This window comes from Peromyscus leucopus, chromosome 20, assembly GCF_004664715.2.
Source record: "Peromyscus leucopus breed LL Stock chromosome 20, UCI_PerLeu_2.1, whole genome shotgun sequence".
NCBI classification, from domain to species: domain Eukaryota; kingdom Metazoa; phylum Chordata; class Mammalia; order Rodentia; family Cricetidae; genus Peromyscus; species Peromyscus leucopus.
The window spans coordinates 36,339,358-36,367,096 of NC_051080.1; the positions used below are offsets into that span (position 1 = coordinate 36,339,358).

General features: G+C 57.7%; 1 protein-coding gene across 3 annotated transcripts; it reads right to left on the minus strand.

Annotated features, from left to right (window-relative positions):
* Kcnj4 (potassium inwardly rectifying channel subfamily J member 4) lies at window positions 1–27,739 on the minus strand. 3 transcript variants are annotated; one of them, XM_028871149.2, is made up of 2 exons: window positions 27,079–27,739; window positions 1–2,104 (listed from the first exon to the last, which is right to left on the minus strand). In XM_028871149.2, the coding sequence occupies exon 2, from the start codon at window positions 2,063–2,065 to the stop codon at window positions 731–733; it is 1,335 nt and encodes a 444-aa protein (XP_028726982.1). In that variant the 5' UTR covers window positions 2,066–2,104; window positions 27,079–27,739; the 3' UTR covers window positions 1–730. The 3 variants fall into 3 exon arrangements, with proteins under 3 accessions (XP_028726982.1, XP_028726981.1, XP_028726983.1); XM_028871148.2 differs by lacking the exon at window positions 27,079–27,739 and adding an exon at window positions 21,424–21,873; XM_028871150.2 differs by lacking the exon at window positions 27,079–27,739 and adding an exon at window positions 20,575–20,811.

Below are 27,739 nucleotides of genomic sequence, written 5' to 3' on the forward strand. Positions count from 1 at the left end.
TAGCGGACCATATGCTTTATTAAAAATAGTTACAAATGCCATCATTAATCTGGGGACTGGAGGGACTGCAAGGAGAGAGGGTATTCATCCCACCTCTGGGGTCCCCTCTGAAACCGAACCCAACACCATACAGAGCTGGCTTCAAGGGTCGCAAGGGACCAGCCAGCTGGGTAGGGCTGGGGCTGGGCCGGGTAGGGGTGCACAGAGAGGAACGGTGACTTCTCTGTCCCCCAGGTAGACATGGGCAGAGGTGGACTTGTGTCTCCATCTCTTCCATTTGGTAGATATTTACAAAAGAGAGTCAAGAGCACAGACCACAGTCATGCAAAAGAAACACACCCCTTCCCCTCCCCAGACCCACCCTGCCCACCCAGAACCCCCATGATGCCCACCCCCCCAGCAGTCCAGCCGCCTTCCCCAAGGTCCTGAGAGCAGAAGGAGCACATCCTTGAAGGGTCAGTGGGGAAAGGGTGGAGGGTCCGGGGACCCAGAGCCGCCTGTGGGGAGGTGCCCGGGGGCAGGGCTCAGGCCAGCAAGGGCTGAGTACCTGGGTCCTTCCCAGTCCTGGGCTCTGCAGTCAACAGGCAGGGATCGCCCAGTCTCTGAAGCCCCCCCTTCCTCCAGCTCCACGGAGCCGGGTTCGACTCTGTCCTGAGAGCGGGAGGCTGGTCCTGGCACCCCACCCCTGGCAGAGGCTTTTGCAGGGATAGAGGAGGGCAGGGTCTGGAGGTCAAATGGCAGACTCCCTGCGGTAGGAAATATTGTCCAGCGGGAGGGTGGCTTGCATGCGCTCCAGATCCAGATGGCTACCAAACTCAAGCATCCGAATGATGCCTGCCTCCTCTTTGGAGCCCGCCTCCAGGCCCAGGCCTGCAGCCACGGCTGCTGCTGCAGCGGCTTCCTCTTCCATTTCCTCTTCCTCCTGGCTCATGAGGGCCAGCTCATTTTCATAGCAGAAGGCACTGGGAGGGGGCGGCGGGGCGGGCAGCACCGTAATCTTGCTCTCCTGCAGCTCACGGGCCGAGCAGCAGGGCGTGCCAGCCACCTCATAGGTCTTGTGGAATCGTGAGTAGTCCACCTTGTAGTGACTCTTCTCCTCAAAGACCACGGGCTCGAACCGGTGACCCCACAGGATCTCACTGGCCAGGTAGGAGCTGCGGGCCTGCGTGGTCATCGCCGTGGCCTCCACCATGCCCTCCAGGATGACCACAATCTCGAAGTCTTCCGACTCCAACTCCTCCTTGCCCATGCCATAGAGCGGACTGTCCTCATCAATTTCATGCACGATGATGATGGGCGACACCAAGAAGATGCGGTCCAGGCCTATGTCGTAGCCCACGTTGAGGTCCCGCTGGTCCAGAGGCAGGTACTCACCCTCTTGGGTCATGTAGGGCTTGATGAGCTGGGCGCGGACGTGGGCCTCCACAATGTGGCTCTTGCGCAGGTTGCCCACGCGCCACATCAGGCAGAGCTTGCCGTCGCGCACCGAGATGACCGCGTGGTGGCTGAACAGCAGCGTCTGTGCCCTCTTCTTGGGCCGTGCCATCTTGGCCATGATAGTGCCGATCATGAAGGAGTCGATGACACAGCCCACGATGGACTGGACCACCACGGCGATGACGGCCAGCGGGCACTCCTCCGTCACGCACCGGAACCCGTAGCCGATGGTCGTCTGCGTCTCCACCGAGAACAGGAAGGCTCCCAAAAAGCCGTTCACATGCATGATGCAGGGTTTGGGGGCCGTCGGGGCTGCCCCGCCATTGCCCCCCGGGCCTCCTGCAGCAGGCACCGAGGGGCTGGCCTCCAGGTCACCGTGGAAGAAGGCAATGCACCAGAAGAGGAGGCCGAAGAAGAGCCAGGAGACGAGGAAGGCCGCGGAGAAGATCATGAGCATGTAGCGCCAGCGCGTGTCCACGCAGGTGGTGAAGATGTCCGCCATGTAACGCTGGGACTTGTTGCTCAGGTTGGCGAAGTAGACGTTGCACTGGCCGTTCTTCTTGACGAAGCGGTTGCGGCGTTTCCGCCGGGGCACGTGGGCCTGCCCGTTGCGACTGTGTCCGAGCATGACCTGAGGCCTGCGTGGTCACCTGGGGAGATGCGGGGCCTGTGGAGAACAAGGGACAGGTGAGGTGCTGGCGAGCGAGACCAGGGAAGTCTACACGGGACCTTAAGACTTCCTTTGACGCTCAGGGGAGTGGGGTCAAGCCCTACATGACCCAAGAGGGTGAGTACCTGCCTCTGGACCAGCGGGACCTCAATGTGGGCTATGACATAGGCCTGGACCGCATCTTCTTGGTGTCGCCCATCACCATCGTGCATGAAATTGATGAGGACAGTCCGCTCTACGGCATTATTTTCATTATGGAAAACTAAGTCAAGCTTGTGTCCCTGAGGCTGATCCAACCCCCCTGGACCAGGGTTTGCCCAACGAAGAATAGGATCCAGGTCCTAATGCCAGCTGCTCAATGTGGCCCTTCCAGCTTGCCACTGCGCTGGAAGCTTCTATATCTGTATCTTTTCTTTTTTCTGGTTTTGAAGCAGGGTCTTGACCATGTTGCCTTGGCTAACCTGGAAGTCATTATGTAGACCCGGCTGGCCTCAAGCTCAGAGACTCAGAGATCTGCCTCCCTCTGCCTCCCAAATGTGGAACCAAACTGGTGCACCACTACACTTACCCTTCACTTCCATTTATTATTATTACCATCATCGTTATTATTCGTGGGAGGGGGGAACACTTGCCATGCTGTGTGTCAAAGGCAGAGGACAACTTTCAGGAGTCAGCTCCCTTTTTTTCCCTGCCATGGGTTCCGTGGCTCAAACTCAGTCTGTCAGGCTTGTACAGCAAGCTAGGCCATCTTTTTATTTTTGGTGGTGCCAGGGTTGGAACCCAGGGCCTTGGGCACATTGAGCAAGCACACTGCCACTAAGCCACACTCCTGTCCTGATGCTCATCTTGACTCTGTGTCCCACATGCCCGGAGTTTGACGCCCATTTGCCTCCCGGCGTACAGCCTCTGCATTGGCCACCTAGCGTTACTGGTTTATTCTAATTCATTACATTCCAGCTCTTCATCTGCATTGGTTTCCCAAATGCTCAGAGCTCCCTGTGGCTAACAGTTACCATGGGGTGAGTGTCCCCAGACAGTGCCACTGATCCCCAGATTCCTGTCCTGTCCCCAGACTTGCTGGGAGCGGGACAGGGGCTGACAGAGTACCCAGTGTGCTGGTCAAGAAGGAAGAAGGGAGAGCCTGGCACGTCTGTCCCTGTATGGGTACATGCAGCGGGCAGAAAGAGGAAGAGTGTCCTGCTGGGAGGACAGTGGACCCAGGTCAGGAGGCATCCCCTTCCAGGAGCTCCGAGATGAAGACTGGGTAGAGATGAGGCGGTTGCCACTCTTTCCTCCTACCCACCTCCGACCTCTCAGCATCCTTCCTCCAAGCCTGAGTGTCCTCATCTGCAAACCGAGGACTGAAACCCCTACCTTAGAAGACCCTGGAAGACAAAGCCACCACCCTGCTGCTCCCCACTTGCTGGGCGCCTGCGAGAGGCAGGCGGGCCTGACGGTGGTTACCAGCTGTTCCAGCAGAGGCTTGTCACGCCCACGTGGTGTGCCCACCAGCTGGACCCACACAGAGGGCACACTCTTCTGTGCTCCCAGCCACTGGGGTCTGAGCACAGGTGCTGCTGGTACAGTCTCAGGGCCCGAGGCCGGCAGGGCCAGGACCCAGCCTGGGTTCCTGATAACATCTTGGCCTAGAATTATATAAGTCTGGAAGCTTCTATTTTCTGTTCTATTCTTCCTGGTCTAATTGTGCATCTGTGGCAATGTTTACACACTTCCCTGGTTCAGGACAACTTGGTTGCCGCAGCAACCGGTGCGCGCCAATGCTATAATTTAGATATCAACAGCCCTTTCCCCTGCCTCTTTCTCCCGTCTCCCTCCCCCAGCTACCCTATCCAACCCTGCTTCTCTCCCCCACCCCACCCCAAGGGGCTTCCTCGGTCAAAGTCCCAGACCTGCCATGTGATTTGGTTGGACCTTAGCTTCCTGACCTGGACCATGAGACTTCTGGGGTAGGAGCTGGAATTCAATACTGGCCCTTCAAAGCATTCAGTCGTGGGGGTTCCCTTGCTACTGAATGGCCCCCAACTCCTTCATCTGCACCAAAGCCACAGCTAGGGAACACAAGGGAGCCACGTTCAAGACCATTGTTTTATAGCTGAGGCCAAGGAGGCCCAGACATGGAAAGGGAGCCACTGAGGGTCTCAGAATGGCGCAGGCGGGACTGCCCTGACCAGGTTGTTCACACCTTCCCTGATATTTGGAAAGACAGGCCTTCGGCTCTTCGTCCCTTCTCTCTGGAGGACTGAAGCCAGGAAAAAGTGGGTACTAACCCCACCATGACAGACTCTGGAGCATAGCCTGATCCTCTGCAAGAGAGGTGGAGGATAAGAACTGACATCTCGCCGGGCGGTGGTGGCGCACGCCTTTAATCCCAGCACTCGGGAGGCAGAGCCAGGTGGATCTCTGTGAGTTCGAGGCCAGCCTGGGCTACAGAGTGAGTTCTAGGACAGGCGCAAAGCTACACAGAGAAACCCTGTCTTGGGAAAACCAAAAAATAAATAAATAAATAAATAAATAAATAAATAAATAAATAAATAAATAAATAAAATGAAAAAAAGAAGTGCCATCTGGGTCTTTGATGAATGAATGCCACTAGGTGTCCAAGGAGGGCCTGCCTCCCACGGTACCAAGAACAGGACCCTCTGACTCGCTGGTAGGACCAGCTCCCTTGTGCTTTGGAGATGGTTCATTGTGGGGTCCCTTCTCACAAGGAGGTCTGGGGTGGGTAGTTCAGGGGGTCCCCTCCCTTAGCACTGCCAGGGGCTCTGAATAAGTGGGTGAAGATGAGAGGGCCCCTGCCAGCATCAGCCTCGAGGATTGTCCCCTGGCCACAGCAGATGCTCACCCCCTGCCCAACACGAGCTCCCAGTCTCCCATCACCTGCCCCTGGGTTCTGCAAGCCCCCCGGGCCTTTTTTCAAGGCCCCAGCAGGCTCTCGGAGCCTCCCCTGTGCCTGCCTCATGACGAGCTTTTAATGCCCTTGCCCATCCCAGTGCTCAGGAAAGCCGGCTCTCCAGATGTGTTCCCTTGGGTAGAGCAAGGAGTGGCTGTGTGCGGTCAGTCCAGTCTCCTGCTCCAACAGGCAGCTCCTGTGGCCGCCACGAGCCCGTTCAGTAGAGCCGGGAAGCTCACCCTGACCGTGTGTGGGCTGAGTGCACGTCTCTCCAGTCAACAGTGTCAGCTGGGCATTTGTCAAGATCTTTCTCTGACCACATGGGGTTTCTGGGGGAAGGACAGAGGCCGGAGGGAAAGCTCAAAAGAGAAGGGACACAGGTGACAGGAGGGGACACAGAGCACCGGTCAGCATCTTCCTCCTCTGAGTAGAATTTACTTTGGAAAAAAGGAGCGGCCTGCTTGTCCAAGAAGAGGCATTACCCCAGCCCGTACACTCCCAGAAGGCCGGGGACCAGTCTCCGTCCTGTCCATCAAGTGGACTAAAGGATGCTGGCTGTGTGAACGAAGGAGGCTGGACCCTTCTGCAACGCCTTGTGGAGGGATCCCAGGCAAGTCCTTCCCTTGCTCTGCTTTGTCTCATTCCCCAAGCCTGGGGCCGCCCATCCCCACCCCCACCCCGGGAAGCTGAAGCCCGAACCCAGGGCCTTGTGCTTGCCTAGCAAGCGCTCTACCACTGAGCTAAATCCTCAACCCCTGTCTTGGGCTTTTTGAGGTCACGGAACTTGAAGAAAAGAGTAGAAGCAGGGGAAGGGTTCCCCACAGCCCCCGAGAGCAGGCTGCCAGTCCAGCAAACTGAGCATGGGAGTCAGAGTTTCTGTCCTTACTCAGATTGAATCCTGCGGTGGCGTCTGGTGGCAAAGATTCCTTTTGGAACCCCACGGGCTGGAAGGACAACCATTCCTAGCCACTCACCCCACACACATCCTGACTACCCGTGACAGAAAGAGTGACCAGGTGCTGTGGGGTTCCCTCCCTGGGAACCTCACTTTGGCCCTGCGAGCCCCAAGAGCAGATGGGCAGTGGAGGTCATGCGTGGGGACAGCCATCTTGCCAGGGCTTCTTAGCCTATCGTGAATCTTCTAGGTCACGGCTGTCGGTGAGATAACATGGGAGGTGACAGGCTTGGCTGGAGGTCTCACACCTCAGTCTCAGGGCCCTGTCTCTGAAGCGTTTGAGAGACAGAACACTCTGGAAGTGCAGACTCCACATCAGGCGTGGCCTGCCTGTCTCACCAGGGTATGGCTGCGTCTTTGTTCAGCTAACATATATTTATTAGGCAGCTACAAGGGGGTTCTGGCTGCTGTTCCCCATCTGGGGAACCGTAGGCTGCGGAGCTGGGGAGACGAGCCTGGGGGTTGCGCAGCAGCAGCAGCAGCAGCGACAAGGTAGGACTCCCATTTCAATCCGGCACCTCTGGGTCCCCAGCTCACCCTGGCCCCTGGCTTCTTCTGGCCTCTTCTATCTGTTGTGATGCTCTGCTCAGCCTGGTTCCTCTGGGATCAAGGCCTTTGGTTCTCAAGTCCCCGCCCCCTCCCTCCCCTCCCCCTCCCTCACGGCCCCGCCTCACTACCCTTCAGGCTGCCCCACCTCCTCTGTGACCTTTCACCCTTGCTGTCTCCCCCCCTTCCCATTTAGCTTCAGGTCAACTCTGAAAATGACTTGTTGGCTGCATCCTCGGGCTGGAGATGGCAAGGCCTGGGATGGGCTCTCGGTCTCTGCTCGAAGACGTCCGCTCTCCTCTCCCTGCCTGCACACGGCGGCCGCGGTCATAGCACTGACTTCAGCAGGCCAGAGTCAGGATGACTTTGGGAACCACTCCACTAGGGACACACCTGATGGTGGGAAGGGCCCTCAGGGTGCTGCAGGCAAGACTCCCAGGGTGACAGGTGCCTCGGGGACACCGAACAAGAGCCGGGGGAGAACGTCTGTCTTGACTGCACCACACAGGTGTTCTGGCCAGGTTCACCCACTGCTTTCTGCAAAGTGGGGACCCCTCACAGCTCCCTGGCAAGAGGGGGCACATGCAGGCTGTATAAGACAATGAAGAGAAGGAACCCCTTGCTGTTAGTCCCCTGAGCCTCAGGCAGGCAATGGGAGTGAGGTCCTGCCTCCAGAAAAAATGGGGAATTCACATCAGCAACTCCTATCCCAGCCCTTGAGATTTCTGGGTTTTGTTGTTGTTGTTTTGTTTGTTTTTCGAGACAGGGTTTCTCTGTGCAGTTTTGGTGCCTGTCCTGGATCTCAGTCTGTAGCCCAGGCTGGCCTCAAACTCACAGAGATCCACCTGCCTCTGCCTCCCAAGTGCTGGGATTAAAGGCGTGTGCCACCAACGCCGCCTGGCCCCTTGAGATTTCAAGACCGACCTGTACTCCAGCTCTGAGGCTCCCAGACTAAGTGGGGAGGCCTTTCCAGTCCAACATATGGGCCTCTGCAGCGGGAGAAGGACTCAGGCTCCAGGCAGCTGAGTGTACGCCTCAGGAAGGCATGGTGGAACAAAACTTTAGTCTCAGCAGTCTGGAGGCAGAGGCAGGTAGATCTCTAGGAGTTTAAAGCCAGCCTGGATCATATATCGAGTTCCAAGCCAGCCAGGGGTACACAGGGAGACTCTGTCTCAAAAGAAAAAATGTGGGGTCAGGGGCAGAAAGGCATGACCCTGTGCAGGTTCCTACCCTGATCCTCTGGCCCTGGATGATCTGACTCCTTCATCTCCATCTTTCCCTCCCAACGATAACACCCCAAATCTTTATTCTATGTGGACACACTGCACGGGAGGCAGAAGACACCCCTGAATGTCATCCTCAGAAATACCGTCCACCTTCTCTGTACAGGGTCCCTTATTGGCCCTGGGGCTCAACAGATAGGCCGGGCAAGCTGGCCAGTGAGCCCCGAGAATCCTGTCTCTGCTTCCCCAGCACCGAGGCTACACACATGTGCCACCACACCCAGAGAATGTGAGAAATCATGAATACCCACTACACCCAGCACATTAAGTGAGTTCTGGGGATCAAGCTCAAGGCCTCACACTTGCCAGGCAAGCATCTAATTGACTGACTTCTCTCCAGTCCCTCCAGATCACCTTCTAGGTGACTTCAGGCCAGATACTTCCAGGCACTTCACCTCTCTGTTCTCCACATGCCTCATCTGCAGGTAAAGCTTACTGTGGATCTCGCTGCCTAGGATTGCCAAGAGAATAACCAGGATCGCACTCAGCCCATGCCTGCACAGGGTAAGTGACGCCTGTGAGTGTATATCACTCGGAGACGGAACACCCCTGCTCAGGGATCCAAGGAGGAATCTCAGATAGAGAATCCAGGACCTATCCACAACATCTCACACAGCCTGTCATCCACTGCCCTGAGAGCAGGGGCCCCAGAATCAAATCACACAGTCTGGACTCGGCCAGGCAAGCTCCAGAAGGGTCACTCACAGCTCAGCCTCAGCATCTCCACCGGCAGAAGGAGCACAGCGACACATCTGTGCGTGAAGGGTGGCCTTGATGTCACCAAAACGCATAGCACACAGTGCAAAGCCATGCTGCCTTCCTCCAGACCCTGGAATCCCTCTGCACACCACCCCTCCCCCCGGCCAGCACTATCATGTTGCAGGATCTGCACTGAGCATTTAGCAGGTGTTCACTCTGAGCAGGAGTCATTCTGAGTGCTTTTGGCCGATCGATTCCTCTCAGCCTCATGGTGACCTCAGAAAAGGCCCCGTCATCCTTCCTGATTTAGAAGTAGAAAAACACAAGGCACAGAGGGTTTTCAACCAGCCTGGAGTCTGAGGCCAACCTGGGCTACATAGAGATAGACAGTCCAGCTTGGACTCAAGCATCCCTAAAGTGTTCTGGTCGCACCCACCTGTGAGGTCTAGGATCCTGACACTATGCTTTAGGCTGGCCTCCAGGTATGGTAGGGGGGTGGGGGGGTGGGGGCGGGGTAGGGTGGGGAGAGCAGAGAAGCAAGAGGCGTGGAGCTGGAGAGAAGGAAGGGGCTGGGAACTCTCTGGATAAAGCCCAGAGGGTTTGGTAGTGGGTAACCAGGTAACAGAGTAGGTGACCGTGGGCCCTGCAGATGGAGCTGACCACGTAGAGCATGTGGCCAGATGTGGATGGACAGAGGAGAGAGAGGGTCTAGGACCCACCCACAGCCTCACAGCGGGGAGCTCGGGCCGGGTGACTCCCGGACCCACTGGGTCCACTGAGTTCATCTCCCCAAGGCTAGAAAGAGAAAAGGGGATCAACGGTGACCTTGAAGAGCCCACGTCTACCTTGTCCCTGTCATCCAATGGGTAGGTTTGAAGGCTCTTGTTTATTACCCATCCATACCACCACTGCCTGGCCCCTGGATCTCAGCAAACAAGACCCCATAGCTGGGTGGGGGTGGGGAGGCCCAGGGATCCCGAGAGCTTTGAAGGGTGGATGCTGCTGTCCCCTCTCAGGGCACAGGCTGCCCCAGCAGGCACCACCTACAGAAGAGGCACCAGCCTAACACATGACTGCAATCTCAGCACGTGGGAGGTAACCGCAGAAGGATCAAGAGTTCAATGTCATCTTGGGCTCTACAGTGAATTCCGGGCCAGGCTGGGCTGTGTGAAACTCCACCCCAAAAGAGTAAAAATAACAGCTGGGAGCGGTGGTGTATGTCTGCAATCCCAACACTTGGGAGGCAGAGGCAGACAGATCTCTAGGAGTTCAAGGCCAGCCTGGTCTACATAGAGTATTCCAGGCTAGCCAAGGCTACACAGTGAGACCTTGTCTGAGAGAGAGAGACAGAGACAGAGAGACAGAGACAGAGAGACAGAGAGAGAGAGGAAATGATACAAGAGGAGGGGTGGGATTCAGAGCTAGGCTGGTGCCCCTCCCCACCTCCTCCCTCCCTCTGGGTGGTTCTGCCCAGCCAGAGGGCACCAGGGCACTGATGACAGAACCTCTCACAGCTGGAGACCATCACACAGTCATACACACACTCGAGAGTGAGGCAGGCTGCCTTCCTGGTTGAAGCGCAGCCTGGAAGCATCCAGCTGCCCATCCATGAGTGGCACCACGCAGCAGCCATGCCATAGAAGCCAAGGAGGCAGCCCTTTTGGGAGCCTTGTGGGTCTGTAAGATGTATTTTTAAGTGGGGGGGGGGAGGCAGCAGCAATGATCGGTGAGTAGAGCCGCTGCCTCGTGTGAAAAGGAAGAGGAGTTTATAGCTACACATATTTGCTTCTTTCTGTCTGGATGGAGACCCAGGAAACTGGTGACACTGACTGCTTCTCGGGATGGGAAGCAGGTGGCTGGGGATGGAGGAGGGTGGGGGAATACTCACTGTTTTTTTCATTTGTCTTTTAATTTTAGAAGCATACGGGTGTATCACCTATGGAAAATACCCGTGAGTTTTAAAATTAGCATTGGACGTATGTGTGTTTGTCAGAGGGGCCACGGCACCCGTAAGGTCCTCAACAAACAGTATGATCCCAGACGGCCTAAGAACACATCCCCCAGGGGCTGTGGGGCCTTGGGGACACACACCTTAATTTCCCCAAGTCACCTTTACAAGATGGGGGGAAGAATAACCCCCACTGTACAGGCAGGCTGCAAAGACAACCAGCGGAGGGCGAGGGGTATAGACCGTGAAGTGCAGAGGGCAGAGACTGTCAACTGTAAGATGCAGCCGTTCTGTGGTATTCGTGAGTGTGTGCCTGTGCGTGGGCACGCACCCTCCTAAGTCCTGCGCGTGCCTGTGGCCCGTGGAGGCCCGAGGCTGACGTCAGTGCTCATCTACTCTCTACTCTCTATTTCTTGACAGTCTCTCACTGAACCCGGAGCTCGACATTTTGACTGTACTGGCTGGCCAGCAGGTCGCAAGATCTGCGGGTTTCTGCTCCCCCACCCCCTCCCCCCGCCCTACACACAGTGCTGGGGTTACAAGCACACGCCACACTCTGCATTTTACATGGGGTCTGGGGATCGGAACTCAGGCCCTCCTGTTTCCATAGCAAGCACTTTGGCTTACCCAGCCATCTCCCCGGCCCATAAAAGCCCTTCTTACAGGGCACTACATGTGCCTCCCATTCTCCCCTCTGCCAGGGAGGGCTCCTCTGAGGGAGCCTGTGATGAGCCCCCCATCTTGCTCCTGACTCCTTCAGGCCTGAGAGGCCCTCTCAGGCTGCCCTGCCTCCTCCCACTTCTATAAGCCACGTACTCTGGGGGCACAGGTTCAGCCACCAATCACCGCCAGCAGCCTCCCTCCATCGCTGACCCCCCTCCCCACTCCTCTGCAGTCCCCCACCCCACCCCCGTGATCTCATCTAGTCCTGAGCCTTAAAATACCAGCAGCCACATCTCCCTCAGAGCAGACTCGCTCTGAGTGTCTGCTAGATGGCCAAGAGGTGCCCATGGCCTCCCGCCTTCTACTCAGCCTGGGAGCCCTCCCAGGTTGGTTCAGGCCTAAGCCCTGGCCCTCCTTCACCCCCAGAACCTAAGGGCGGGCGGGGGGGGGGGGAAACATGTTCGGTGAACACTACGGCCAGACACCAGCCATGCTCTGGTCCTCATTCCAAGCTGTGGTGGTCCTGTTCTTATCTCACAGAGAGCCGAGGAGCAGGCCCATGGGATGCTGGATGCTGGATGCTCTGTTCCATGTCCTGCCTAGCCACAGCCCCCTCCTGGCCTCCCCGGCTATAGTTTCCGGGCTCCCCACATTCCCCAGGCTGAACTCTGGGCCCACAAAAGGTTCTGCTCTCATACAGATCTTGCCCCCCTTCATTCTTTACCCCAACCCTTGCCACACAGCCACACGGCCTTTCTCCCCATCCCTCCAACATGTCAAGTTGCCCTGCCTGGGGGGGCCTCTGCCCTTCTCAGTGACATTCTGTGGCTCTTTATCTCCCAGCCCCCTCCCCGTGGGAGTTTTGATTTAGAGACGTTAGGCTCAAAGCGTGTCCTGTGTTTTCCCGATGTCCCCCTCTTCCTCACGGCCCTCATGGACCTTCTGTCACTGGTGCAGCCATGCTGGGCATCCTTGACCACGCACCGAGGCCTGGAGCCTGGCATGCAGTAAACCTCCACACACAGCTGACAGGGGGCAAGGACGCGAGGTCTGTGCCGTTTGTCATAACTCCCGTGAAGGGCCCGAGCAGGGCGATGTCACAGAACGTGACGAGCTATTTTGGATGCTGTAATGAGGGAGCAGAGGTGGCCCCGAGCACAGACCAGGAGGGACCTTCTGTGCGGCTGCACCACAGGACACGGCACAGTGGCCGTGAGCAGAGGAGACGGGGACAGGATGGCTCGGGTCTCCAGAGAGCCCAGTCCTGGATGTCCTGGGGAGAAGAGGGGTAACGGGCGGGCGTCCTGGGTGAAGCTTGGGGAAAGAGGGCTTGGGGGGTGGAGCAGGGCTTAGGGGAGAGGGCACAGCAGGCAGAGAGGCCCCAGAGGGGGAGGGGCTGTGGTCACATCCCAGCGCTGTTTGGCAACAGCCAAGGAACGGCGGCTAAAAGAACATCTACCTGTCTGCTGAGGGCTGAGTGCTGACTCATAGATTCTGACCACCTCCCACCAGCTCCAGCCAGCCCATTCATTCATTCATTCATTCATCCATTCATCCACTCATTCATTCACTCACCATCTAATAGGTATCCTGAGCTGGCTCAGCCCTGCCTTCCTGCCTGGCATGTCTGTACTTGTGCTCTGGAGGGTGCACTGTGAATAGTGGTAGTTTGAGTACCCACTATGTGCCGTGGGAGAAGCAACGAGTCCTGAGCTGGCCACGGTGGCACACGTCTTGAGTCCTAGGCCTCAGGAGGCAGAGGCAGGGCAGATCCCTGGGATTTCAGGACAGCCAGGGCTATAGAGTGAAACCATGTTTTAAAAAGGAAAAAAAAAAAAAAAAAGAGCTCTGAGGGCCTACTCAGCTCAGATCTTGTGAAGGATCTTGTTCTAGGACAGGAGTCAAAGAATCTGCATAGTCAGGAGCTAAAGAAAGGGTCCCCGAGCGGGGCCTGGTGGCACACACTTTTAATCTCAGCACTTAGGAGGCAGGCAGATCTTTGTGAGTTCGAGGCCAGCCTGGTCTACGGAGCTAGTTCCAGGATAGCCAAGGCTAGACAGAAAGACCCTGTCTCAAAAAAATCTGAAAAAAAAGAAAGAAAGAGAGAAAGAAAGAAAGGAAGGAAGGAAGGAAGGAAGGAAGGAAGGAAGGAAGGAAGGAAGAAAGGGTCCCTGGAAAGATATACGAGTTCTAGAATGCAGGGGCAGCTGGGCAAGACAGAGTTTGGAATATGGCTCAGGCAGGACTAAAGCCCTGGCGACAGGGGACTGGGGACCCAGGCTGGGTGGGCGGCCACGCACAGGAGAGAAGGATGCTCCAAGGAGAGCAGTAGCTTCCTAGAGGTCTTGGTACTTGGGTCCCCAGGAGCTGAGGGGCCTGGCAGAAAAGGAAGCCACGTATCCATAAAGCTTTGGGATCTCTACCCAGAGGATTGACTTTTCAGCTCCAAACAAGACCCAGAGTAAAGCAACATGCTGGGTATACTGTATTCTAATAAGCACACAAGTGCATGCTTGCACACGCACGCACACACATATATACACACACACCCCAGTGGCACCCTAAAATGCTACCCACCCTCACATATGCCTTGTGTTTTGGTGTTCTACAGGCCAGGCCCTGCCTGTGACTTGGTTGTTAATCTCACTCTGCCGGCCCAGAACTCACCACACAGCCTATGTAGCAATGCTTCTGCCTCACCCCATTAAAAGGGCTGGGGTGACAAGCTTGGGCCACCACCACATCCAGGTCTTCCCTTCTGTGATGTTTAAAAGCCCTGCTCTGAAAGGTGATGAGCCAGAACCTCTCAAAGCCAAGTCTGGTGGTCTGGGCCTGTCGTCACAGCTGCTGGAGAGGCCGAGGCAGAAAGACTACCAATTCAAGGTCAGCCCACTGCAGAGTTCAAGGTCAGTCTAGACCACTTAGGGATGCCCTGTCTCAAAACAGGGAGTAAAAGGAAGAAGGTGGGAGTGGGAAAGGGGGGCTAGGGAGGCAGACAGCATGCTTGAGGCCTGGGGTTCAATCCCTAGACTACCCGAGCAAGCAAGCAGGAGCATTTCAGAGGATGCCGTGCGCTCTGGAGGCAAAGGCACAGGGGCCTCAGGAAGGCCAAGTGAAAAGCTGAGACAATGGGCTGCTTGTGGTCCCCATACTTCAGGTCCCGCAAGATGTTCACTTGGGTTCTGAGTCCCTTCAACGGCCCTGTTCTGGGACTCTCTGCTGTCCCTCAGCAGGTACCACTCAGCGGTTGTTCACAAACCTCCTGGGACAGGCAGCCCGCTTGACTGTGAGCTGTGACGCTCAGCTGGCTGGTTCATCTAAGGACTCGGGGACCCAGGGCAGCCCTGAGACGGACGGGACCCTGGTCTCTCTGCCCTGGCTGTACCGTCTGCTCTCCTGTCCAGTCACTGTCTGGCGTCTGCGGGATGGCCCTGGTACCCATCTAGGACTTCTCCAAGGTCGGGTGGCTTTGGAATCTGCAGCTGCATGGCTTGGCGCCCACTCAGTGCCTCTCGTCCCCACTGCAGCAGGTTTGGGGACAGGAAGAGAGAGCTGGGGTGCAAGGGCAGGGCTCAGCAGGCACGGGGGGGACAGACACCAAGTGACGGGAGGCAAGGTTTCTGAAAGTAATGACCTCTGTCTGTGCCTCGCTGACCCCCACCCTGTCTGCACCCAGGCCAGTGACATCTCCACACAGGCAGAGTTACACTGTGGAGTGGGAAGAGGTCAGACGAGGAAGGCCGGTGCCGACGCCGACACCTCCTCCAGACGGCATGACCCCAGCCCCACAGGACACCTGGTCCCTCTTCTCTCCCCTCCCATCCCTGCTCCAGCAACAGAGAAGGCAGGCCGAAGGAAAAGCTAAGCACACCTCACTGACCCATGTCCCCTCCGGTGGCCCTGGCTTCACAGAGCTCAGAGGGCCTCCCAGAGTGACAGAGGTCTAGTGAAGGTCACCGAAGGTTGTGAGTGGCTCAGCTTTCCTCCCACCGCATCTTCCCCTGTCCAGCATCCATGGACTTGCCCGGGAGAGGAGCATGGAGAGATATGGGTACCTGACGGAATGGGGAAGGGTGTCAGGGACCCTGGAGGCCCTCAGGAGGAGAGCAGGACCGGCCTCACCTCTGCCATGTTTACTAGGCAAATGCTTGTCGTCGGAGGCAAGCGTAGCTGTGTGGCCTCTGGGCCCTTTATCCCAGGTGAGTTGCTCTAGGCAGGGCAGGTGTAGGAGACAGGCCTGACGCTGAGGTGAAATTTCTCTTCAGCCCCGTCCCATCTTTTCAACCTGCATCCCCACACCCTAGCTCATCTCTGCCCAGTTGGAGGCCCCCCAGGCCTCCAGGCATCTCCAGCCCATGCTCTCAGGGGTAGGTCGCCATGACGACACCACCTCCCACAGCGTGGCTCTTAGTGGGGTGGGAAATACAGAAGTTCACTTTTCCTGGTAGCCTCTAAGGGCCTGACAGTGTCTCCTGGGGGCACCTCACCTCACCTCACCCTTTCTGCTGAGGCCATGTGCTGGCTAAGGAGTGGCCGGATACCTACAGGGAAGAGACGAGGAACTGGTGAGGAGAGGCACAGGGGGAGCAGTTGGAGGCAGAGACCGGCTAAGGGAAGGGCTGGGGCCGGCACATGTGCTGATTCACAGGACATACCTGCGGGAACAAACCCTATTACCATGCTTCCGTTTTCACACCCGAAAACGGGGTGCTGTGCTCATGGGACATTGGGGAGCGCTGACTGGGACGGCACAGGAAGCCCAGCACCTTCTGCTCACCCCCTCAAGACAACCTATAAGGGCCAAACAACAGAAACCATCCTTCCAGGCAGGGCTCTGGTGTGCACCTGCTGCTCGCAGGTGGGAGGCGGCTGTGAGGAGGTTGTGGGGAGGGCCCCGCAGGGGCAGCAGCCTAACCCCACGCCCCCCCCCATTTCCCCGGCTTGTGTATCCTGCAACAGAACCACGGCCTCAGGATCAGCCCAAACTCACACATCCCGTCCCACAGGTTTTCCGGCAGCCACGCTCTCTAAGGCAGCCTCGATTTCCCCTTCTGCGAATGAGAAGTAACCATGCCCTGTGTCTTACAGGTTCACCCAGGCACCAGAGGGCGGTCTGTGGGGACAGAACTTGCACTGGCCTTGGGGAGTAGGAGGTCAGGATCCAGAGCCAGCCTGAGTGTGAGCCCCCTGCCCCCATGCCTCACCCCACCCACCCACCCACCCACCCCTGAGCCAGCGGAGCGTGCGCGCGCGGCCTGCGGGAGCGCGTGCCCGCCAGGCGAGCGTGTGTGACTCAGGCTCTATTCATAGCTGAGCTCTGCCAGCTGCAGTGTGTCACAGGCAGAGGGGCCTCGGCCCATGTTATTATTACAATTACCATGTGAATTAAAAGTTTGAGCAGCGATCAGCCCACGTCGCCAGGGAAGAGGGCAGCAGGAGAAAAAATAAAGATGAAAAAGAGAAGAAGGGCTGAGCCCCGAGAGGGCCCCCCCCACACCCCCCAAGGAAGACTGAGTCCGCCTGAGGAGGCTTAAAGGTTATGCCAGCCCCCAGGGTTCCTGCCTGCCCCTTCCAGGGCCCAGGGTCCCCGAGTGGAGGGAGGAGCATTTAGAGATGACACAGCCTAGTGGCAGCTACTGGGCGGGGGTGGGGGTGGGGCATAGAGATTTTTTTTTAATTCTTCCCAGAACTTTGTCACCTCATTGGTCGGGCCAAGCTCAGAGAGGGCGATTGACTGACCTGAGGTCACACAGAGAACCACAATCAGGTTACTGACTCCAGACAGGTCTCTGACTCCCACATCCCCAAACCTCATCAGGCCATGGTGCTGATGCAGGGGGTCTACGGGCAAGGCAGGAGGACTACAGACCGGACCTGCCATGCCTGCTCTCTCTACTCCGTGGAATGACAGAACCTGACTCTTCTCCCGGAAGTACCAGCCCGGAGCCATCAACATCTCAGCATCCCGAATCCACATCCACACATCATGTCACCATCCACCCAAGGAGTCCCAGGCTAGAGAACAGGCCGCCCAGCTGAACGCTGACGCTCTGGTCAACCTTGGGCCAGCTCAGTCTTCCTGTCTATAAAATGAGTTCTCCCCGGTGGCTCGTGACTGCGTCTGTCTCTAGAATGGAGCCCCCAGAGGATCCCTGAGGGGGTGTTGGGCTGTGGGGGCGACTAGACCATCTCCTGCCAAACCCCGGCCCAGGGGAGGAATATTTTCCACTCTTTCTGGGGAAGCCCCAGTGACGGCCCCCGGGGAACCAGATCCATCTAAACTCAAACCCAGCCCCTCCATACTTCCTCGCTGTGTGACCTTGGGCAGGTAGCACAGCCCCTCTGGGCTGCCGCTTCTCCATCTGTAATACAGGGACAGAACATCATTAATGGAGGGGATTAGGTAAGAATGTGCTGAAGCTCCTAGCCTCCTAGCTGGTCCGGCAGTATATCCCCCAGTGAGGCAGCAGAGTGATTGATATGCATGGCCTCCTGGCCATCTTTGGGAATATCATACATACAAGGATGCCCGAGGTGGGGCATGTCATTCATAGTCACCCATGAGGTGAAAGTCACCAGGCAGGAAGCCTCTGCCTGATTAGGGTGCTCACTCTCTTGCCAAACCTCGGGTACCCCCATCTTTCTCAGCCCCCAGAGGGTAACAGGCCGTTTGGCTGACTCGGGACAACCCGGCCAGCTCAGTCCTTGTCACTAAAAACCCATCTTCCCATCTATAAAAACGAGTTCTTCCCCCAGAGGATCCCTGAGGAGGTGTTATGTTGTTGGAGGCGACTAGATAAATGATCTCCTGCCTAAAACTCAGCCAGGGAGAGGGATCTTCTAGAAAGCAATATTCTAGAATGCACCATAACCTACACCCAGCTAGTCCCTCACAGGGACAGCCCCAGGTTAGTTTTTAAAGGAGTTCTAAAGGAATCCCTTAAGCAGACCAAGTAGGGGATAAGAGTGAAGTCCTTGATGGTGGAGATGGGTAGGAAAGTAGGAAAGGGAGAGGAGGGGCCGAGGCCAGAGCTAGGCGGTGGGGGGGGGGGGGGTGGGGGGGGGATGCTCCTGATCTGCCTGGCTCTTGTCTGCCTGCGTCCCCGAGAGTGAGCTGAGAATCAGGAGCCGGAGCCCCTAGGCTATTCCTAGGCCATCAGTGTGGCCCCAGGACCTCAGTTTTCACTTTTGTAAAATGACAGCATCAGACCAATGATATAAGCACCAAGTCTCTGCATGCATGAAACCATCTTCCCATGCCACCAGGCCCCATGGTGCTTAGGCTGGCCTGCCCCCCCCCCCACACCTCTGGCCAGCATGTCGAAGGCCACAGGACTCCCACACATCTGTGGCTTTGGAGCCAGGGGGCTGCTTTCTTTCCTGTACCACAACTCATGTCCAGGGTCCAGGTGGGGTCACTTTGAATGTTCCGCCATTCCCATTTCACAGGTGAGGAGATGGAGGAGGCACAAGGGGCAGAGCTGCTGTTCAAGGTCACAGGATCCCTCCTGGGGCCCTTGGAATGCCCAAGTGGCGGAGGGCCCCTCCTCTCAGGGGAATGGCCAATACTACAAGTGGCCAACGTTCGCTATACAGATGTGGACTCAATGCAGGGACTCTGCCCAAGGTCACACAGCCAGGCCATAGCACACCAGGTCCTGAGAAACTCTCAGGCCTCACCTAGCCAGAGGGACAACAGGGCCTGACTTCCTGCCCGAGCCTCAGGACCTCCCCAAGACTGGAGTCCTGGTCCCACCTCTAGGCTCTGCATGTCCCCCCGTCCCGTCCCCCCCCCCCCCCCGCCGCCTCAATTCCCCCTACACCTAAGATTAGGGTAAGAAGGAGCAAACAAGAGACAGGCAAGAAAGTTGGAGTCTGGCTGCTGCCCTTCCCTCCCAGCCTGGACCGCTCCTCGGTCCTCCCCTCCCTCCTCCAGTGCAGGGGGGATCAGGCGCTGATGTAATGCTTTCGTCCCCGTGCCAATCTCAGAAGAGAGACGACAGATTGCGTGAGCCAAATTTGGCATCCTAGGGGGAGAGGCATGAAAAGTGGAGATGTGGAGGAGAAGAGGAGCCCGGGGAGGCACCACAGAAGCCCCCCTGCCCAGCAGACCCCCTGGGTGCCTCCTCTTCCTCTGCTTACACCCCCTTCCTTCCCTAGCCTGCCCTGGCACGCATCGCCCCCCCCCCCGCAGGCCAGCCAGCCTAACCTACACCAGGGACCCTCCAAGCCTGGGTGCTGGCAGCCCACCCTCCCCCACCCCGACACACTGCTCCAGCTCCAATTCCCACCGCTAGTTTCCTGGTTACCATGTTGCTGGTTGTCATGTCGCTTACATGTCCTCGTGACTCAGTGGTCCCCGCAGAGGGGCCCCCACCTCCTCACACCCCCCTTAGCACTCGCCCCCGCCGCCCCCAGATCCACATTAAGCACCAGCCCGCCCTGTGTAAGCCCACACAGTTCCTCCTCCCCCTCCCTCTCATCCTGAGCCCCGAATCTTCCCACAGCATCCTAGAGTGACTTTGTCCTCTGATCCACAAACGCTTGAGAACCTGCACGCCTTGGCTTTCTCTGCAAGCTCTTCTCAGGGCCCTGGCACTGTGTGCAAGCCGCTGACATCTCAACGAACTCAGTGCTACACTCCCATTTCCCACTGGTACAAACTGAGGTCAGAGAAGAAAAGCCAACTGCCCAAGGTCACCCCAGCAGAAGCCCACGGACATTTCTGTCTGGCTAGTCACCTCTATGTTTTTTTTCCCCTCTCCAGGGAATTGTTTCCTCAAAGGTGACACAAGGGATCATTAGGCACCTCTCCCAAGTCCCCCCCCTCTAATGCCTAGACACCTCCATTATCGTCAGTCTGTATTTCCAGCCATATCCTTGCCCCTCGCTAGCGACTCATTTCCCCTCAAAGTAAATCTTACTCCCCTCTCCCCAGCCTTTCTCCAGCCCACCAGGACTCTGCTCACAGAGCTCAGGGCCCTCCACTGGAGGTCAGTGGGGCAGGTCTGGTGTCCCCATTCCACAGATGTGTGGGCAGAGACTCGGGGAGCCTAACTTGCCCAGGATGCTAGTTTCTCAGCTAGCTGGGCTCATTTCTGAAGCCTGGACCGAGTGCCGTATGAGGCATGATGCCCAGCACGGAAAACTCCAGAAAGAGACCCCTCTTCCAAGGGGGAGAGTAGAGCTGGATGTTCTAGATCCAGCCCTCCACTGTCTAGCCCCACGGCCAAGCAGCTGCTGCCCTTACCACATTGCATGCAAACGCTTGTCCCCCCACCCCCATTTGCTCCTCATCAGAAGCCAAGTCAAGCCTATGCAGCGCTCTTGGGTCCCCACAAGTCCTGGAAGATGCAGGACTGGATGGGGGTGGGGGAATGGAGTGGATATGGCATCCCTGGGTCCAGCCCCTCTCTGTCCAAGGCCAGACACTCCCTCTTATCCCCACCTCCTTCAACCTACCACTTGGCGCTCCCCTGCTCTGGAGGCCCTGTCTGTCAGCGAAGCCCAGCCATCCTGCTTCCCGATGCCTAGAGGGCACTGGTGCCTGCTTCTCTGGGCTCTGCCTCTCCCTGCCCTGAAGTCTGGGTTCCCCTGCATAGTTTGTGTGTGTGTGTGGAGGGGTGCTAAGAGGCTGACCCCGGTTAAGGAACATTCTGCAGGTGGTGGGGGAAGCTCTCTCCGCTTGGAGCTCAAGGTTCACTCTTGGCTGTGTTTTCCCTTTGCAGAAGAGGAAAAAAAGAAGCATCTCCTCCTCTCTCTTACAGCCTCAGTTTCCACCACTATAAACCCTGAAATGCTTCATCTACTGAACCCCGCTCACCTACCCTACGGTTATCTGGCTCAAGGCAGGTACTCAACACAGCTGAAGGGGGATTTTTGTCCTACTCAGAACCATTCACAGAGACCGCAGGTGGGAGGTGGAAAGTAGAGACACCCCCTTCCCATCTTGCTGCAAGTCACCTGCCTTGAAGCTCCTGGCATGGAGGTGGGCGGGGGGGGCGGGGGGGCGGGGGGGGGCAGAGAAGGGCCATCACCAGGGCAGGAGGTCAAAAATCTCTTCCATCCATCTCCTCCTTTCTTTTGCCAGCCGCAACCCATAGGCGACGCTCAAATGGCCAAATGGACAGGGCACGCCAACTCGGGGAAGTCACAGGACTACACAGGGACCTTTCAGGGCCGGGGTCAGAGAGATGAGCGCAGCGTGGGTATGGCCAGAGCGGCAGGACAAACAGACACTCCCTCGGCTAGATAGACATTGCGACGGACTCACGGACTGACAGCGCTCGCCACCGGCGAGCCGGAGCTTACCCCGGGGCGCAAGGTCCGAGGAGGGTCTGGGCGGCGGGTGGCCGCTACATCCCCCGGCGGAGTCCGGCGGGCGGCGTCCGGGGGCGCGGGGCTCGGGGCGCGGGCGCCGCCTGCCCGCGATGTCGCCGCTGACCCGGGCGGCCGCCGTGGGTCTCGGGGTCTCCGCGCCGTCCCGCGCCTCTTCCTGCGCAACTTTCAGCGTTGTCCCGCGCCAAGAGCTGGGCACTGCCCGGGCGGCAGCATCGTGGAGCCCGGGCTCAGGTTGTGGGGTCCCTGGGCCCAGGGCGCCCCACCGCCCGCTGTTACCCACAGCCCCGCGACACTCCCGCTGTTCGGCTCTGGGGTCGCCGGGCTCTGTGGCCACCTCGCGCCTGCTGCACGGTCCCGGCCGCTGCGTCTCGCTCCCGCCTCTCCTCCCGCGGGGTTCTGGACCTCGTCGCTGCGCCCCGGCCCCTGCCCCGGCCCCGGCTCGCCCCGCGCCGCTTCCTCAGCCGGCTGTGTTCTTCTCTGTCGCCGTCCCTCCCACTCCCGCCGCCGCCCCCTCCGTCTGGGACCCGGTCCCCGCCGCGTCCCCGGCTCGCCCGGGAGCCCGAGCTCCCGCCGCCCGCGGCGCGCCGAGAACTCCCAACTCGCAGCACGCGCCCCGCTTCGGAGACTTTCGCCCCTCCTCACACGTGACCCGCGCCCCGCTGCGGAGGCCGCGCGCCCCGGCTTCCAGCCCCAGGCGGACCCCGCCCTGGCCCTCCGGGTGCGCCCAGCCCACGCGGGCAAGCCACTCGCTCCCGGGACCCGCGACTCGGGCAGGGGTCTGGGGGGCTGCGCCGTCCCGTTTTTGCCGGGATCCTGCCCGGGTTTTCCTCCTCGCTCTGCCGCGCTCCTCCCGGAATCCGTTCCGAGGATCCGCTCCCGGGTTTGCGAGGCCCCCGGGGGCAGGTGGGAGGGTTCTCCGAGCCCAGGAGAGGGTAGGTGGGAACCGGTCCAGTTGGGGTCCAGTTGGCCCTGACCCTCTCCTGGGAGGTCTGTATTCCCTCCCGAAGCGCTGGCAACTAAGGGCCCTAAGCACCGTGCCCACTTGAGGAGATCGAGGTCGCTCTTGGAGGGATCCTAATAGTCACTTAGTAAGGCTCCGGTTCGCAGAGACTGAGGACCCACAGAGGCCCCTAAGTTCGCAAAAGGTCATCCAGTGGGGTGGAGGTCAAACAAACCCTCGTCCCTGTTTTCTTCTTCTTCATCTTATTGAGCTGTCTTTTCTTTTTTATTTATGTGAATGTGTTTGTGTGCCTGTGTGTGTGTGCGTGCGCACCACGTGTGTGCAGGTGCCCTTGTGGAGTGTAGGTGCACCACGCGAGTGCAAATGCCTGTGCATGTGTGTGTGTGTGTGCACCACATGAGTGCAGGTGCCTGTGTGAGTGTATGTGTGTGTATGTGCACCATGTGAGTGCTGGTGCCTCTGTGTGTGTGTGTGTGTGTGTGTGTGTGTGTGTGTGTGTGTATGGGCACCATGTGAGTGCCAGTGCCTCTGTGTGTGTGTGTGTGTGTGTGTGTGTGTGTGTGCACCATGTGAGTGCAGGTGCCTCTGTGTGTGTGTGTGTGTATGTGCACCATGTGAGTGCAGGTGCCTCTGTGTGTATGTGTGTGTGTGTGTGTGTGTGTGTGTGTGTGTGTGTGTAGGTGGGGTCCCATGTGACTATATGTGCACCACGTGTGTGCAGGTGCCTGTGAATGCCAGGAGAGATTGTCAGCTCCCCTGGAACTGGAATTATAGGCAGTTGTGGCTGGCATATGGGTGCTGGGAACCCAACTTGGGTCCTCGGCTAACCTGTGTGGAGCAAACCTGTATGGAGCCACCTCTCCAGCCCTTATTAAGCAGTCTTGATAGAAGAGGATCCAGACCCTCCTCCCCCAACCACCTCCAGAGAGCCCAGGTCTGGGTCCCACACTCTGGAAGCACCTCCCAGTCCCTGGGGAGCCAGTCACCCACTTTCCTGAGCATTTACCACCTTGATCTAGGCTTCTGAGGAAACACGAGAGGACAGTGCTTCTCTGTGGACTGTGGCCATAGGAGTCTAGAACACTTGCAGGCAGATAGCCATTTGAACCTACTGGAGTCTGGTCATGGAGGACTAGGTCCAGATTAGAGAGGAAGACCTGACCGGGGGCAGGGGTGGGGGGCACAACACGCTTGTGGAGAACTGACTGAGTCTCCAATCTCTGACCTCCTACACCAAGCAGACCCCCCAGGACAAGACACAGGCCACACAACCCTCTTTCTGTGGGCTCTCCTCGCCTCAACTCCTCAGTGTGGTACGTACGCTGTCGGCTCCCGCACACCATATATTCACACATGTCCTCCGATTCCCACGGATTCCAGAACGTACCAGATGCCTTCACACCTCTCTCTGCCTGCATGCTGTGTCGTCGTCCCCCCCCCCCCTGCCTGAAATGCCCCTGGTCTTCTCTGCCTTCAGAGCCTTTCGGCTGTTCTCCAAGCCCAGCCTCAGCACCGCTTCCCAAGACACAAGTAAGCCAGGACCCATTCACTCCATCAGCCAGCACTGGGGACCCACCTATTACCAGCCCCTGGGCTAGGCACAAGCAGGGTTCTAAATGAATAAGCTTGGAAATCAGACCAACCTGGCTTTGAAAGCACTTAGAAACTGTAATGACCTTGAGTGAGATTCTGTTTAGCCTGTCCACAAACTGTGAGCGCTAACAGACCCTGTGCTCAGGCTGTTGAAGGTAGGTGGGTGCCAGCAGCAGGCGCCCATGCTGTCCCCTGGGTGCCATCCTCAGCACTGTGGACCTTCACAGTGCACAGTGTCTGTTCTCTTTGCCATTCTCTCTCCTTACCCTGCTGTGCCCTCGGGCAGATAGCCAGGACTAATGTTCCCTGGCATGTGTGTGTGTGTTTATGCATAGACGCCCGCCTTCCAGCAAAATAAGTGTTCACTTAGCAGCTGACAGATGTCTGGGATCTACTGCACCTCTGTGGGGACTGAAAGCGGCAGGATGCGGGGACAACTGGTAACCTGCAGTTTCCTCCCCTGGTGGCTGGCTGCCCCGGGAGGGGTGAGCGCAGGAGAAAGAGAGAGCAGAAAGGAGAGGGAGACAGAATCAGGGGTCCCTAGACCCCACCACAGCTGCTCTTGGGGGCTATGTGTCCCTCACCAGGTCACTAGGCAACAAAAGTTTGAGGGAGGGATGGGGCCCCCTGGATGGGTTTGGACTGCACTGTGGGGCAACTGCCGAGTCCCCGGAAAGCTGCAGGGCTAGACCTAGGGAGCAAGAGATAGGGCAGCTCCAAGCTAGGAGAGGTCCAGGGACCCCAGGAAACACAGTCCTCTTTTCACCATCAAATAAACACCCAAGTGCCGCTGGGCAGGGAGTCTCTTTGCTCTGGGTCCCCCTGTATTAAGTGGGAAGAATAAGACACTTCCCACTGTTAGCAGTTATTCTGAGAATGAATGAATGCTTCAGGAAGACCTAGCCACAGGTCATGTCATGGTCCAGTAGTTTGCGCCTCATTTGATATGACAGTGTGTGTGTACATGCATGTGTGCGTAAGTGTGTGTAAGGGGTCTTGGAGAGAGAAAGGAGAATGTTTTGGGTGTTAGGACCTGTGTGTCCCTTGATAAGTTGTTTATCTTTTCTGGACCAACTTCAGAGGCCTCATCTGTAATGGGACAGTCTTCTGTAGCCAATACAGAAGCATGATAGGGTAGCCTTGACGGGGTGGGCGGGATGGGGCAGTCCGAGACTCCACAGACTCATCCCATCAGCCCAGCACTGTTCCGGGTCCTTAGAGGCACTGCCTCAATCTCTACACGAACTCTATACTTCAGGTACCATTCCAGTGGGGAGACTGAGGCACAGCATTGTGTTGAACGCATAGCTTCAGCACCAGGGACAACCGTCTGGAAGAACAAGTGTCATGCCAAAGTGTGTCCGTCTGTTCATTGTGCCGCGGCCCCCACTTGACCCCCACAACTCTGTGAAGCAGAGGTTTGGACTCTCAGTTCCAGGTGCAGAGACAGACTGAGGTACAGAGAGGACGTGGCTTGCCTTGGCTCAGTGGGCATGAACAAATGCAGATGCCAGGCCTGGAGCTGGGTTTGGCGCCTGCCTAGGTCCTAAGGAAGGATCATTCCAGGTTGGCAGAGGGCTGGCTCACTAACCCACCCACTCTGGGAGCCTGCTCAGGCCTGTGCATAGAGCTGGGAGGGGTGAAGTGGGGGAGGGGCTGACAGGTGGGGACAGGTGGGGTTTGGGGTGCACTCAGAAATGTCAGTATTACTGATTCCAGAGGTGGGTTTTTTTGTTGTTGTTGTTTTTTGTTTTTTCGTTTTTTTGTTTTCTTTTGGGCTTAGAAAGTTTCTGAGAATCCAGCCAGCCTATTCCACAGATGAGGCAAACTGAGGCCACCAGCTGTTTAGATGAGACATCAGATCAAGACACAGTTGGCCTGCCTCAAAGCTCCACAGTCCTGTCAGCTCCAAGAGAAGAGGTCCGGCGTGAGGAAAAGGGCTGTTAGGGTCCAGCATGCCAGCATGCTGGCCCTCGGGATGGAAGCCTGGAGGGGTCTCTCCCACCCTCAATCCCCATCCTCACCCACCGCCCAGCACTCAGTCACCAGGGTGGAATATTTTAGCACCTATAGAAAAACCGCCACAGACGGCAGTGGCAGCTGTTGCTAAGGAGATGCTCCCAAAATAGCCCCCCTCCGCCAACCTTTCCTGCTGCTGCTCCTGCTGTGGGGAGGGGAGGAGGCAAGGCAGTGAGGGGTGTCACATGAGCCCTGGCCCCAGGCTCACCCATCCAACCTAGCCTCGGGGCAGGCGGGCGGCAACTGTGGCCACAGACCTGAGCAGCCACAGGTCTGTGGAGGGAGCAGGAGGTGGCCTTTGCCTGCCCAGTGGCCTCGCCACAGTCCTTAGCTGGGGAAGAAGGTCACCAGGTGAGCAGAGAAGGGAGGGAGAAGCCTCTACTCCCAAGACCCTCGGCACACCCCCACACCACTCCCAGACACACAGCACTTAAGATCAAGGCAGCCACACACAGTCACTCCAGCACACCATGAACACAGCCCACACAAGCCTATCGAGATAGGCATCCGCACCAGAAAGACACACGGAGATGCCCGGTAAACACATATGCCAGGAATGAACAACACATACCACATGACACTCCACACAGCCATAAATACACACATTCACATATACAGACTCACACATCCAACCAAAGTGCACACACACGAAGGCCTGCCATGCCAGGCACACAGACACACACCCATGTATACATCCCCCCAACACACACGTGCACACGGGCACGCGCGCACACGCACACACACACACACACACACACACACACAGACACACAGGCTCACAGATACATCCATCCAAACACATGCCCAGCACGTGGCTCTCAAAGGACATTGGGGTACCAGATGGGCTCTGTCCAGGGGCCAGGTCCTGGGCTTCAGACAACCTCAATGAGTAAGGCGCTTGATCTGTTCAGTCACAGCTGAGGGGGACAGGTGGGTGAGTAGGTGGAAGGCCATGCCTCTATGAACCCCTCTACATCTGGGGCACACAGAGTCTTAAGGAGAACTGCCCTGGGCTCTGTCCATGGGGAGAAAAAAGGTAAGGGTGGACTCACCTGCAGGCTTGGAACCTCTAGGCATGGAAGGTTCTGAGACCCAACTTCAGGGTGCAGCTGGCTGTCACAGAGACTGCCCTTGGGGCTGGAGTGACAGACGGGACCAGAACCGACACGGAGATGGCCCTTGGCATGTGCGAGGCACTTTGCAGTTCGACACCTTCTTTTAAACTTGGTGACTATTTCCCACACTTGGTGAGAGCTTCTCTGAGACATTGGTGGCAACGTCCCATCTCCTAGCCCTGGAGAGGAGTGGGGACTTCGAGACCACACAGCGGGTTACTAACTGGGCTGGTCTCCAACCCAGGAGATGCTCGTGGTTCTGCACAGTTCTCGGTCGGGATGCCGCCGGCCACCAAGAGTAGGTCCCGGTTTTGCCCACTTCACCCAGTGACACTGGGGTGCAGCCCAGCCCTCGGTCTCCCCACCTGGAAAGCAGGGAAGGAATCCCCAGGCGGGTATCCGGCCGGGCCGCAGCTGATGACCGGGGTGATGACTGAGGCCGGGGTGAGTTGGAGTGGCGTTTGCCGGATGCCCTAGGGAACGCCAGCGCAAGGACGAAAGGCAGCGTCGCTCCCCTCCTCTCTTGGCCAGCCGCGATCTCTCTCCAGCCTCGCTCCGTGGCTCGGCCCCAGAAATCCAGGCTCCGGGTCTTGGCTCG